The sequence below is a fragment of the Lycorma delicatula genome, chromosome 3, assembly GCF_047948215.1.
Source record: "Lycorma delicatula isolate Av1 chromosome 3, ASM4794821v1, whole genome shotgun sequence".
Taxonomy (NCBI): domain Eukaryota; kingdom Metazoa; phylum Arthropoda; class Insecta; order Hemiptera; family Fulgoridae; genus Lycorma; species Lycorma delicatula.
Genome location: NC_134457.1, coordinates 37,671,306 through 37,685,469, shown reverse-complemented (window position 1 = coordinate 37,685,469; position 14,164 = coordinate 37,671,306). Strand labels below are relative to the sequence as shown.

The 14,164-nt window shown below is 34.6% G+C and overlaps 1 protein-coding gene across 1 annotated transcript in view; it reads right to left on the bottom strand.

Annotated features, from left to right (window-relative positions):
- The window catches only part of LOC142321113 (RYamide receptor-like), a 227,312-nt gene extending 213,791 nt beyond the window's left edge, over nucleotides 1-13,521 (bottom strand). Inside the window, exon 1 of the mRNA XM_075359105.1 lies at nucleotides 13,369-13,521. Coding sequence (XP_075215220.1) covers nucleotides 13,369-13,521 — 153 coding nt within the window. The remainder of the gene's footprint in view (nucleotides 1-13,368) is intronic.
- Between the last annotated feature and the right edge of the window lie 643 nt (nucleotides 13,522-14,164).

The window sequence follows — 14,164 nt, the reverse complement described above, 5'->3', positions numbered from 1 at the left end:
CCCCCATAAATAGTCAATACGGAAAAGTGCATATAAAAAAAAATTGAAAAGAAGGAAACAAAATAGATATAAAAATGGAATAATAAATGAAATTGGTTGATATTAAACAGTACTTTTTATACACCATAAAAAAAAATTTTCCCGGGATTTTAAAATAAGAATAAAAATAGAAGAATAATAATTACCTGGTGTCGGTTCTTTGGGAAATGCAATCGATGTGAATCGGCTGTTGATGTAAAATTTAAACAATAAAGAACTGAGATAAAGAAAGACAGGAGGCATTTGAAGCATGAGCATGAAGGGATTGGAGAAGCTCAAATGGACAGACAAATTAAATTTTAAGAAATATTGAAAGGGTTGATTAGAACAGAAACTTTATCAAAAACAATTTATAGCAGGTAAAACAACTGGTGGGAATACATAATGAGATAAGAAGGACTGATTAACCAGTTCAAGTTAAAAGAATTAGAAAAAAAGCCATTAAAGATAAAAAAACGTTTACAGATGTAACTTACAAATATCTAAACCTCCTGACTGCCCATTATGACTTAATGTAATCTTCTTTTACATCCTGAGTTGATAAAAATTACTTTAAAAAGTACCTAAGCATGAACATTAAACCAAACAGATATCTGCACCGATATGCAAGCCTTTAAAATTTGAGATAAGTTAATATTCTTGTTATTAAATAATTTCATAAAAAGATTTTTTAATAAATTTATTTTAAATAGTTTTAGATATTGGTTTCCTATCGTTATTCAAAAATAAAGTTTCTACCTCCACTATTTTTAAAGTAAATTTTCCAACTATCTTAATTCGTTTTTCTTCAAATATATTTTTAAAATCATCATTTCTAAGAAACTGATTTTGTAATTAGTTTCTACGTAATGCTTGGTTACAGTCGATTTCTCTGGTATAATGAGCCAAATTCTAATTTAACCTAGTTTTAATCTTTCTAATAAAGGACAGTTTACCCAATTATGCCTAAATATAGATTAGTTTATAAATGCCTCCTTTAACGGGTTTAGATTTTATCTTTAATGTTTCCAAAGACCGAGATCAGTTTCCTAAAATGTTGCCTTCGAGTAGTGATTCTAAAAAATTTTTCTTTATCTTCTTATACAGAGGGCTATGTATAATTATTTTGTATAAAAATTGTAATTAACAAGTATTTTATTTAAATAACCGTTTAGCAAAGTTTCTTTATTTGTATTTTTAGTCGGTTTTTAGTCGTTTATCTATAAACGAAATTTATTTTAATACTTTGTAAATTCCCAAAAAGAAACTGCCAGTGAAAATTTATTTTGAAAATAGTTTAAAATTTATAATATGATAGAAGTGAGATTTAGCGTTAAACTTTCTTCAGGTTATACTCGTAGTTGATCTGAATCGATTCTTATAAAAGATTATTTGTTTGTAAACAAGTAGGAGTAAATAAAATGAATAAAACAAATATAAAATCATACTTTAAAAGCAAAATAATAAAATGAAATTACTTCAGGCAACTTTCTTTAAATCCAAAGCCCCTTAAGCGATTATAATATTACACATCAATATTTAAATCCAAAATTGTTCTACAACTCATATTAAAAAAATCCCTTTCGGCACGCCGGAAGGCGGAGGTAGATTTCACTGGTGCTAAGTAGGGGATAAAAAAGATTTCCACCTTAAAATTAAGAAAAACTTCAAATTTACTCAATACGACAATGGTTGCATCTGAGAAAAAATTTCATATGTTAGCATACAAGCCCCATCTTCTTACAATTCCAGCAATATTTTGGTCATACCTTGCCGTAAGGGTTGATCATATCAAAAATTGTTACAGACAAAATTTCTAGGTAATATCTAGAGGGCTAACGACCACTTTAAACAGATAGGATACTGTGCATATTAAGGGTGGTATGATTCTTTTCTGTCTTTGACACCCCATTTTTTCAAGCCCCTGGGCCAATGGTGTTGTCCAAAAACTTTACTTACATAAGTTTTAGGTCCTCATCCAAACAATAGTAAGAATTTTAAACGAATTTGATGTTTTACTTAATCAGAAATTTATAGCGATATATTTTGTTTTTGAAAAAGCACTTCCACGGTCCGATTTTGGACATTAAAGAACTCGACCGAAATTTTGGGTCAAGTTATTTTTAAGGAACAATTTGAAATGATAGGCGCAAAATTACGGTAGTTTTCGTGTCCACAAGAAAGTGGTACATACATTTTATATATATATATATATATATATAAAAGGTAGATATATATGTAAAAGTATATATAAACGTTTGAGATGACGGTGGTTTTGGAGTCTGGGGGATGTGAAACGCGAAGATATGTCGAAATTTTCCGGAAGTCGAATCATGATATCCATTACAATAAGTTGCTTTCTTATGAAATCTACCTAAAAACCCTCACCGAGAGCTTTTCAACGATATAAGTAGTACTTATTTTAATTGGTTCCAGAGTTATAAACAAATAAAAGTTTAATTAATTAAATATTTGGATCTTAGGAAAAGATCATCGGTTGAAATCAGACTTCATCTCCTTTTTTTTAACTTTCTATTTTTTAAGTTAAATACGAGTACATTGATTTATTAATAATTATTAACCACTCATTGCAAAAACTGTTTTACGGTGAATAATAACAACAAAAAAAATAATGAAAAAATATCAGAAGTTATTAATGAAATAAAGTTTTATGTTCTTTTAAAATGTATATATGCAATTTAATAGGCGTACAAGGAAGTCATGTGATGTCCACATCACATTTTTAAATTTATTATATATTATAAAATAAATTTATTTTTTATATTTTAATTATTTATTATATTTAATATATATTTATATAAAGAAACAAAATACGTAAAATAAGAATAACTATATTATACGTTTATTAATAAGCGTATTAATCTTTCACGAACACTGGCTAAGTCATTTAGGTGCATAATGACTTAGGTAATGTTCGTAAACCGTGAAACTGATGCTGACGGCTGGTATTTCTTTCATAAAATTCTCTGTTAATCTAGTATACAAAGTAGGTCTGAAAAGTTCCTGCGTTAATTTAATTAATTCTACATTACATTAAGATTTTAATACCTTTTACAAACGGTCATCTATTATTATTTATTTTTTGTTATCCCGCTTTATTCATGTTTAATTTATAAGCTTAGTTTTGGTTTCTATTCAGATATTCATTTAAAATTTGTTTCTCTTTGGAGTATAATATTTAGTTTTACGTAGCTAAAATCTGTATCGCTGGTTTATTGATACCTCATACAACTCTTCACAGTCTACTTGGTACGTCCGCTTAGTTCTATTTTTATATTGAGAAACTAGTATAAAAAAAATTGCAATAGTAACGGTTAGTTATTGAACTGAACCTGTATAAATGTTAACATTCCTTCCCAGAATTTGTGCTTATACTACCTTTAGTTCGTAAGCCCTGATCGTGGAGCGTAACAGTTGGTTGGCGAAAATTCTTACTACTAATCTGATCGATAAATTTAATGTGAAGATTTAGTTGCGAATGTATAATATAAGGTCAACTTGTTAGGTTGAGCTCTAGACCAATAAGGTTATATTTTTCTATGCTCTGTACTTCCGCTGTTTTACCGTGGTTTTTTACTACTATTTAGTTGTTTCTTTTCGTTTTGAGTTCATTGTTTTGTTTTCTGTTGTTTTTTTTCTGTTATTTGCTTGTTTGTTTCGTTGTTTTATTTTCTGTAATATAAATATTTTGTAATTATTTTTCGGTTTTTGGCCTAGGGTAACTAAGTTCTGTTTACCTAGTTACACAGTTGTTATAGACTATTTACAATCGAGTTGAAGGAGTTTACTTTTTATTTATTACTTTAGATTTATTTACATTAATTTTTCTTTAATTTATTTTTGGTCCACTTAATTCATTTCTTTTGGATCAATTAATTTTGTTTCAATATTGTTATTGCTCTTATGGCTGACCCACATCAGTCAGAGGGAGTGCCTCCATCAGACGAAGAGGGTTTCTCTTCTGTGGTGGGACGAAAATCCACTAAGAAGTAGTCTTCTAGGGTTGAGGTGGAAGACGACCTATCGGACAGTAGTGGCAGTGATAGCTTGGCGGAAGCGGTGACAGAAGAAATTCGGCGCGCAGGTCGGTTGTTGACGAAGTGCAAAGAAAGGAAGACGGGTGTGAAAATGACTCGGAGGCAGCAGAGGGATGTCGGTCTGATTGCGTTGACGAGCAAGGATGTCGAGGAGGACTTACCGGCTCTTCGGGTCCGGTAGGACGATGTCATGGATGACGGGAAGTGTCCTTTGAAACCTTCGGGGAATCGAAGGCTCCGTGGTTCTCCACCACGGAGAAGGGGAAGAAAACAGTCAGGGGTGAAAGGAAACTGTGAGCGGTGAGACGGTGGTGAGGGAAAGCAAAGGTCAAAAGCAAGTTCGTGGAGTTCCATACACTTGCCGCAGACCGTCACTGATCTAGAGAGGTCTGGTTCTCTTATGGACGTCTCATGTATAAGTAAAGAGGTGCCAGAAGGAAGGAAGCGTACAGGTCGTATGGAAAAGAGCCTTCAATCTCGGAAGAAATGTTTTGTACATAACATGACTCTTTTGCTGCATAAAGTTAGGGAGTTGAGCTCACTGGTCCGACAACATACAACCACTAAAGTTGAGAAAAAAAGGTTCTCCGAGCGTGTGAACAGTCATGTTCGTATGTTGGAGGAGTTCGCAAATGTTTTAGAAGAAATACCTGTGGAGCCTCAAGAAAGGTCATCTACTCGGCTGAAGACAACGGATGAGGCTACACAAACATATTTTATCATCATTAAAATGACGTCGCATACTCCGGATGGGGATCTAAACCCCGGTTGTCGATTGACGAGTTCCGGCGAGAGATTGATTGCGGAGACAGGCATTGAGTGGTTAGTTCTTAGAGGCTGGCCTCAGGAGGTCTTCCTATCTTCAAATCTAGTGGAGCACAACGCTGATTTGCCAGAGGATGTTGGGTCTGCTTGGATTATAGACATGGCTCGGAGTCGAATAGCCACAACATGCACCGATGTTCGGTATGCTTCATGGACTCGGGACCTGGCCCGAGCGGCCAATTTGGAGGCGGGCCAGGTCCTTGTTTAGCAGTCCACTGCCCGTGATCTATCCGTAGGAGACAACGGTTGTAAAATTGATGTGGGCCGGACTGAAATGCTTTAGTGATTGATTCGGCAGTTGGGAACTGCTGGGTGGTCTTGGTCATTTGCAGGTCCGTACCGCAAGTGATGCAAGATAGACAGGATCGATTAGTCTACTTTTGTGGACTCTCGGGTCGGCTTGGACAGCTTCTACGGCGTTTCGTGGAGTACATGTATAGGCGAGTGGTAAGAAACATTATGTGTGTCTTTCACGAGTAACATCGGCATCGTCGATAAAGATCAAGTGACCACCCTTGGGTCCGCCGACAACAACGGTGATGGTTAGGTCAGAAGGTAAGACCTATGCTGACCTCTTTCGATCCGTCAAGAAAGCAGTGTCGACGGGTGCGGTCAGGGTGCTCTCCGCACGAAAGGGGCAGGGAGAGGACCTACATTTTCGGGTGAGAGCTGATAGTGGTGCGGCTGAACAATTGAGAAAGGACATCGCCGAAATGATAGAAGGTGCCACTATGACTCTGACGAGAAGATGCGGCCGGAGGGTCCACCTTGTTGTTAAGGACGTGGACGTCCTCACTACGGAAAACGAGTTCCTAAAGGAACTTCGTCAGGTTACATGGGTGTCGGTCTCGCTAGATATACTATCCATGCGGCCGGAATTTGGGGTGACGCAAGTGGTCACCTTGGCAGTGCCACTCACCTTGGTGGACAAGCTTCTGTCAGATGGGCGAATTCAAATTGGGTGGGTAACCTTCCGGGTGATGAGGTGCATCTTTAATGACTTGTATTTTCGATGCTGGAAGACAGACCACAGGACCAAATTGTGTCATGCACCAAATCGCAGCGGCCACTGCTTTACCTGTTGCGAGCCTGGCCACTTGCGAAAGGACTGTATGCTGGAGTCTCGATGTCTCGCATGAAAACCGCATGGATGTGCGCCCGTTGGCCGTGGATGTAAGGCGACTTTGCCCACGTCATGAATCCGCTGGAGTTCGCACACCAAAGCTGCGGTGTTTGTAGGGGACCGTCCCATCCGAGAGGGATGGGAGGCTCCGGCGTCCCACCTCCAATGATCGGGTGAGGACTCCTTGCAGACGCCATTGGGGGAATGCAAGACCGTAGTCCTTGTGGGGTATCCCTCCAGAGTTCTCCATTAAGGACAGGGCGTCAAAACCGGAGTCCCGAAGGAGTAATCCCTTGGGGTTCCGCAGCTACAGGCATGGCATGTAACACAAGACCGAGTCCCGGCTGCCTGGGTGGGGCCTGGCGCCCTACCGTGGTAGTTTGAGGCGAAGGCACTCCTTTGAGCTGATTTTATGCATAATTGCGGTCCGGCGTCGATGGGTGGGGAGATTACAGGCGAAAAAAGTCAACTAGTTAATCGGCCTGCAAGTTACAGCTTCATATTAAATTGATATTATACCTTTGCAAATATACCTTTAGTTCAACAATTAATTGTTTTTCCTTACGTACGTCATCAGTTCATATTAGTTTTAAAAGTATTAAAATAATATGAAAGGTACACTGTACAAGAAAGCATAATATATTTAAATTTCAATAAATTTAATCACGTCATGTTACGTTCTAATTATGTCATGTTATTCACTCTGCTTTACTAAAATATGTTCGCACCTCTTAGGGCAACGTCTGCTCGGCAGCCGTCATAATTCAACTAACTTCCGTTCATATACCATCTGTGACGTTCCATTTTTTACTTAAACAGCTTTTAATAAATCTTAGAAAATATTTCCTGCATTAAACAATTTTTTATTAATAATTGTAATAATAATGTAACGTTATAATTTTAATACTAAATTAAACAGACTTGAATTAACATAAAAAATTAGTTAATTTTTAATAATCTTTTTAATTAATTAAAAGCATTCACAATTAAATTTTAATCATTCATTTTTAAAACATCAAGAATTAATAAATTAAATAAATGAATGCTTATACAATAATTTTAATTTTGTATACGTACATTTACATATTATGTATACGTAAATTTATGCATTTAAAACATATTTAAAGTAGTTTCTGAATTAATACAACATAAATTAACATGATATTTTTATTTTTTTTTAAATAAGGTAGTGTTTATTAATCGCCAACAATAATTATGCAATCATAAACTGAAACTTAAACTTCAGTGAATCGTCTTTAGCAAATTTATCTTCTGTATTTTTACCCAATTATTATAGCGTGAAACAAAGCTATTTATAACAAGAATACACTCCTTAACTTTTTTTATTTCTTAACGTTTTGAGACCTCTGAATTCAAAATGAATATGTTTTGTAATAATTTAAACTTTAATCATTATTTTTTTTTTTAGCGCATGTATTCTAAGGGTATCGGCCTCTATTTGACAATACATGTCAAAACTGGTTAAACTTAAATCAAAACTTTAGTGACGTTACTTATATACTAAAAGGAAGGGGTTAATTTTTTTTTTAATTTTATGATGGAGAAAAAAGTTATTGAACAACCTCACATGTTTTTGATAACATGAATATATTAATATTTTACTAGTGCACGTTGTTTTAGTTATCAAATAATAATTACAGAAATATCGATAAAAAACTCAATGTAAATTAGAAAAAAGTTAGCAAAAGTTTTACCAATTCCTGAAAATGACTTTTGACTGTTCTACCCAGCCATTTTTTTCTATACATGAGGTATTATTAAATTAAGAATAACTTTCTGGTTTTACTATAAAGTTATTCGGTGTATTTAAAGAAACACTAAAAAAAAAAAAAAAAACAATAAAATTGTAACCTTAACAATTCCAACAGAGTCCAGTTTTATTTTATATCTAAAAGGTTTCTCAATACTTGAATAATTACCAGCGAGGAAACATTCTTCAAATTTTATCAGAGTTAAAGACTGATGTCTTAAAATAGGGTTTTTATAATTTTTACATCTTTTTTTTACGTGTAGTGCCTTATCCAACAGAATCTTTTCAAAATGAAAAAGAAAAATAAACTCCCCTTTTATTACAACAATATTATTATTATATGGCGAGTGATTTTGTCATGTTACTGAGTCGTCAAAAAAATATTTAAAAAAAATTAATTACACCAAATCAGTATTTTCTGCAAAAAATACTAAAACAATTCGTTTTCTTTTTATTCCAGTGAAAATAATTATAAAATTGTATTTTTCATCGGAAGAGTTTTGGAAGATCAATATTTAGACACCAGAGAAAATATAAAAAACCAATGGTGGTGTTTCAAATTTTATTTTATTTTTTTTAAATTATATATATTGTATAATAATAATAATAATAAAATAATATAATTTATAATATATTCGTTATTTGTCATTGCCAAGTGCCTGTTTAATTAAATAATTTTTTTAGCACGTCATTATTTTTTTGTAAAAGAAACGCATTCCGGGTTTTACAAGCATTTTGTGATAAATCTGTTGTAACATTAGTCTAACATGAATTCTGCTATAACTATTGGAAACAGACATAGAATGAAAAATACCATATTATGGACGTAGATTTGCCTATTTTTAAGACGTTCATGAAACGGCAGTTCTCTCGTTCAAATACACGTAAACTCGCTTTCTACTGAACGTACATAATGTTGTGAGTAGAAAAATATAAAACCTTCTTTCTTACTATGTAGGCTTAATAGGTAACTACTGAACAGCAAAGGAAGATACTTTTATTTAATTGATAAATAATTAATAAATATTTTATTAATAATAAAATAATCTGTAGATATAAGGAAGAATGCTTGTATTCCGTTTGTCTTTTATGCCGATCTACAGTTTTATACTCGAATATACAGTTTATTATACTCGTATTTTAATATGTACAGAATTAATTTCATTTCAAAAATCATTATATTAGTTTGTACTAATACAATGTTTAGCAATAAGTAAATGTTTTACGTTGGATAGTAATCATTTCTATCAGTAGATTGTAAATTGGTGGCGCAAACCGTACGATAGGCTTTGTAAAAGTTACTTGCAGATTTTATACCTATTAATGTAGAGAAAAGTACTCTATATTTATTTCGTTTTTGATGATCAGGTCTCTCTACTCATATAATTGCTAACATAAAACATTACATTTTGATAGATATCTTCGCATGTTTTTTTTTTTCACTAGTTTAGCAAAATGTCAGTTTTCTAGTATAAGGTATTTATAGATTAGTTATTTGATGAAAATTATATTATTAACATATGGCGACAATAATAAGAATAAAAATAATAAGAAGATAGTAAGGGGTGGGAAAATTGAAAATATTACACGAATTATAGATTTACTTTTTTCTGTCAACTTACTTTGAATTTTTTTAAATTGCTTATGTTTCAATTAACATAAACGTATGTCTTATATTACGTAATAAGACGAAAAGATTACTGAAACTCAAAGCAGAAGTGAGAACTATTCTTTAGAAAAAAATGGGGAAGCAATGAATTTGAGATAATGGTAGTGAAAAAAGAATTCAGACAGTAATATATTATACCTACTATCTGAAAAGCCCGTATTATTTATGCTCAACTACGAGAAAAGGGAATTTCACAAAACAGATATTTCAACACTATTTTATTATAATGTTATAATGATGAATAAATTTTGTTATAACTTAATATGTTTATTTTAATATAGGATATTTAAAAGCAAATCAAGTTAGTAAAATAATATATACACATTGAAAAATAAATTCATAACGTTACGAAAAATTAGTTTTTTTACAATAATATAAACATAAATAGATAAACGATTACGTTTGAGAATATTTTTTACTGACAAATTAAGATAGAAATTATTAATTTAAATCGTATTTTACGATTGTTTAAATTTTACCCTTCACCAATCGGGGCCTGATTACGATGATTATTTTTCTTGTAGAACAATTTCCTCTGATAGGAACGCGGTAAGTTTATTCCATATAAATTAAGCCGGATATTTAATAAAAATCCCTTTCGGCACGCCAGAAAGCGAAGGTAGATTTCACCGGTGCTAAAAAGGGTATTACTACCTTAAAGTTAAGAAAAACTTCAAATTTACTCAACACGACAGTGGTTGCATGTGAAAAAAGTTTCACATGTTTAGCATACGACAAGCCCCATCTTCTTACAATTTCAGCAACATTTGGTCATCCCTTCCCATAAGGATTGCTCATATCAAAAATTGTTACAGACAAAGGTTTTAGGTAATGTTTAGAAGACCAACGACCACTTTAAACCGATTCGATACTGTATCGGTTAAGGGAGGTATGAATATTCAAAGAATAGCGGGATCTTTAAACGCATTCGATATTTTAGTTAATAAGAAAGTTACAAGCATATTTTTTTTCGAAAACACCCCCATTGTCCGATTTTGCCCATTAACGAACTCGACTGAGGTTTTGGATCGTTGTATTTTATGTATCAATTTGAATGTGATTAGTGGAAAATTATGGCAGTTTTCGAGTCCACAAGAATGTGAAAATATATATATATATATATATATATATATATATATGTGTGTGTGTGTGTGTGTGTGTGTGTGTGTGTGTGTGTGTGTGTGTGTGTGTGTGTGTGTGTGTGTGTGTGTGTGTGTGTGTGTGTGTGTGTGTGTGTGTGTGTGTGTGTGTGTGTGTGTATTTACATATTTTTGTTATATATAAAATCTTTTGAGCTGACGGTGGTTTTGGAATCTGGAGATGTGAAACACGAAGATATGTCGATATTTTCCAGAAGTCGAATCATGGTACTCATTACAGTAGGTAGCTTTCTTATGAAATCTACCTAAAAACTTTGTGAATCCTTTGGATTGTTAAGCTTATTTAAATTTAGCTAATCATTCTAATATTTTAAATATTTTCAACAAAAAAAAGGTTCTTCGAAACTCAATAAAAAAATCATTCATATTCTGAAGCGGACCATTTTTCAAAAACCCACGCGTAAATCGGTCTAGTAGTTTTTTAGTCTACAGCAGACCCACATACGAACATTGGCTTTTATTATATAGAAGAAGAAAGTCCGTTTGTATATTTATTTTCTTGTTTCGTAAATATCTCGACACCGGCGCCACCTAGCGGGTATAGTTTTGCAAAAATTGTTCTTTTCACCTAACTAATATATATTCTGAATGTTAGCCAAATCGTACCATAAATGCAGTTTTTCCAAATATCTCAACCACCAGTGCCATCTAGCGCGTCCATGTTTTGCAAAGGTATTTATTTCCAAGTAAGTAACACATATTCTGAATATGAGCCAAATCGGACCATAAATGCATTTTTTTTAAATATCTGGACCCCAGCGCCACCTAGCAGGTCCAAACTAAATCAGCAATCTTCGCGGGCATGCGCACTATAACTTATCAAAGTTTCATCGCAATCGGATTAATGGTATACGAACGCATATGAAACAAAAACTAATTTTTATATATAACGATGCCAGTTTTTATTAGTTTGGTGGTTACGTTTTTGATTGGCATCTAGTGCCAAATTCAGGACAAAAAGAATTATTTTATTATATAATAGCAGTTCTATCTGTTATTATTCTGAGAAAGTGTAGTCTTTTACTTTATTTCTTCAGTATAATATAATAATTTGATCAGTGTATTGTACACAACGTTTCGGCATTTCTTATTTGAAACTAACAAGGCAGATAAAACCTTTCCTTGTTTCATGTTGAATTTTCTTTTTTATTTCTATATTTATAGTTGATTTCTAGTTGATTAATATATTATAGTGTGATAGTTGATTTCTAGTTCTATAGCTGATATGCGATGACAAATTCACCACTATACCAATCCGGTGCGTTTTGTGTGTAGGGTCAACTCGTTATTTTTAATTATTTCATCAAATTATGGTTATAATACTAGTAATTTAATTTTGATTTTGGTGACGACCGTAAAAGAGCCAAATGTCAAACCAAAATCCAAATAGCCAAAAAGGTACCAAATGTACTTGCTACGAGATAGATTAAAGAAAAATAATAAGTCTTTTCAATGCCCTTTAAAAGGATATAGCACAACCCTACCGTTTCCAATTCATAATTTTGAGTTGCTGTCCAATTAGAACTCCTTGGATGCTTGGCTTTGGTAATCTTTTATCAAAAAATTGGTCATTTCAAGATAAGAACGTTTGCTAAATCTCATTTTTCTATTTAACTGTTAAAGGTCACTGGAGGTTTGTTATACTTTGTTCTTTGTTAAAACTCTGCAAATACAAATATATATATATATATATATATATATATATATATATTTTAATTGATCAGTTTTGTGATTGGAATTTAGTACGTACTTAAATTTTTTTTCCCCTACATCCCTGGGCCGGACATCCTCTAAAGTATACGCGGCCCAGGGACGTGTCCTTGTGACTCTAAGAGGGCCTTCCCACCCACCGGCAGTACGTCCGGCACGGTAGGTCAGCCCCCCCGTTCCGGATCTTTTCATATTGCCTGCCTCTAATCCCCCGCCCGCGGAGGACCGGGTCTCGGTCTTTTCATGCCTGCCTCAAACCGATAGCACCAGCCTCAGCAAGCGCCGAAGCGCCCCCAGGAACCGGCGCCACCGGCCGGGACTCGGTCTTTACTTGACCCCTGTTAGACTCCCCAGGAGTTCCCACCCCTTCTCTGGTACCGGCATACCTAAGCATGCCGGCCCTCCAGGATGGAACTGTCCTCCCTGCCCTATCGTCACGCCTGTCCCCCACGATGCCTCTCTTCTTCCTCCTTGATTCTGAGGATCGAGCTCGTGAAATTAGAGAACTAGTCCCAATTCCTGCTATCTTGTAATAACCAATTGACAAGGTTATCCGGTGTGAGATTATTACTCCTGATTTCATATCTGAAATCCTCCCATTTTCGACAGTTGAAAATAGTGTGTTCCGCTTCGTCCTCCTTGTGGCAATCTGAACATTGTGATGTCTGCCTTTTCACTATTCTAAAGAGATACTTGCCAAACGACCCGTGTCCTGTTAAGAGTTGGGTCGTATGGAAATTTAATCCACCTTTTACTTTGTTTGTCCACTCCTTCAGATCAGGGATTAGCCTTCGTGTCCACTGTCCTACTTGAGAAGTGGACCAAACGGTTTGCCAACTGTTAATAATCATGTTTTCCACTTCAGATTTTGTCATGCCTTCCGCCCTCATTCTTCTGTCTTTTATTTGAAGCTCTATAGGAGGAATCTCAGCTAGTACACATAATGCGTCGTAAGATATAGTTCTGTAGCCTAGAATTACTCGGATTAAGGCCACTCCGTGTACGCTTCTCATTTTGCTTTTGTTACGTTTTACGTTCATAGCACTTTCCCAGACTGGGGCTGAGTATAGTGCAGTTGACATCAGTGCTGATGTAATGAGCCGCCTAACTGCCAATTTTGGTGCACCGCGATTATTAAATAATGCTCTTAGGGCTTTGGTTGTTGGGACAACCTTTTGACAGACCATGTTTATATGTTGGCCGAATTTTAGGCTTCTGTCCTATGTACACTCCTAGGTATTTTGCGTTGTTGACTTCTGGTATGTTTTCACCTCTTATCTCAATATTTATGCTCTTGACTCTTCTCTTGCCCGAGAGTAGGATGCAGTTGGACTTGGTTGGAGACATCTGCAATTGGTTGTTGTTAAGCCAGTTATCTATTAATTGTAGGGCCTGATTTGCTTTAGTTTCGAGTTGGTCAATCTCCTTGTCTTTTACGAGGACGGCCACGTCGTCTGCATATGCGACAATGTCTACGCCTTCAGGGTAGGGTAGTCTGAAGATCCCATCGTAAAAAATATTCCATAATATGGGTCTCAGAACTGATCTCTGGAGAACTCTTCCGAAGAGTTGATAATTCACCTTGCCATCTACGGTCACCTCAATATGCCTATCAAATAAGTACTGATTGATTTGGTTAATCAGGTATCTGCTGATGTTCATGTTTATTAGGGCTTCTATTATTGCTGGCCAGGGTACTGTTCCAAAAGCATTCTTCACATCGAGTAATATGAGTAGTGGGAGGTTTCTTGTTCTCCAGGTGCCACCTCTGGTTACTAATGCCCAGTCCATGACTCGTTTGATGGCCTGTACTGTGGATCGCCCTCTCCT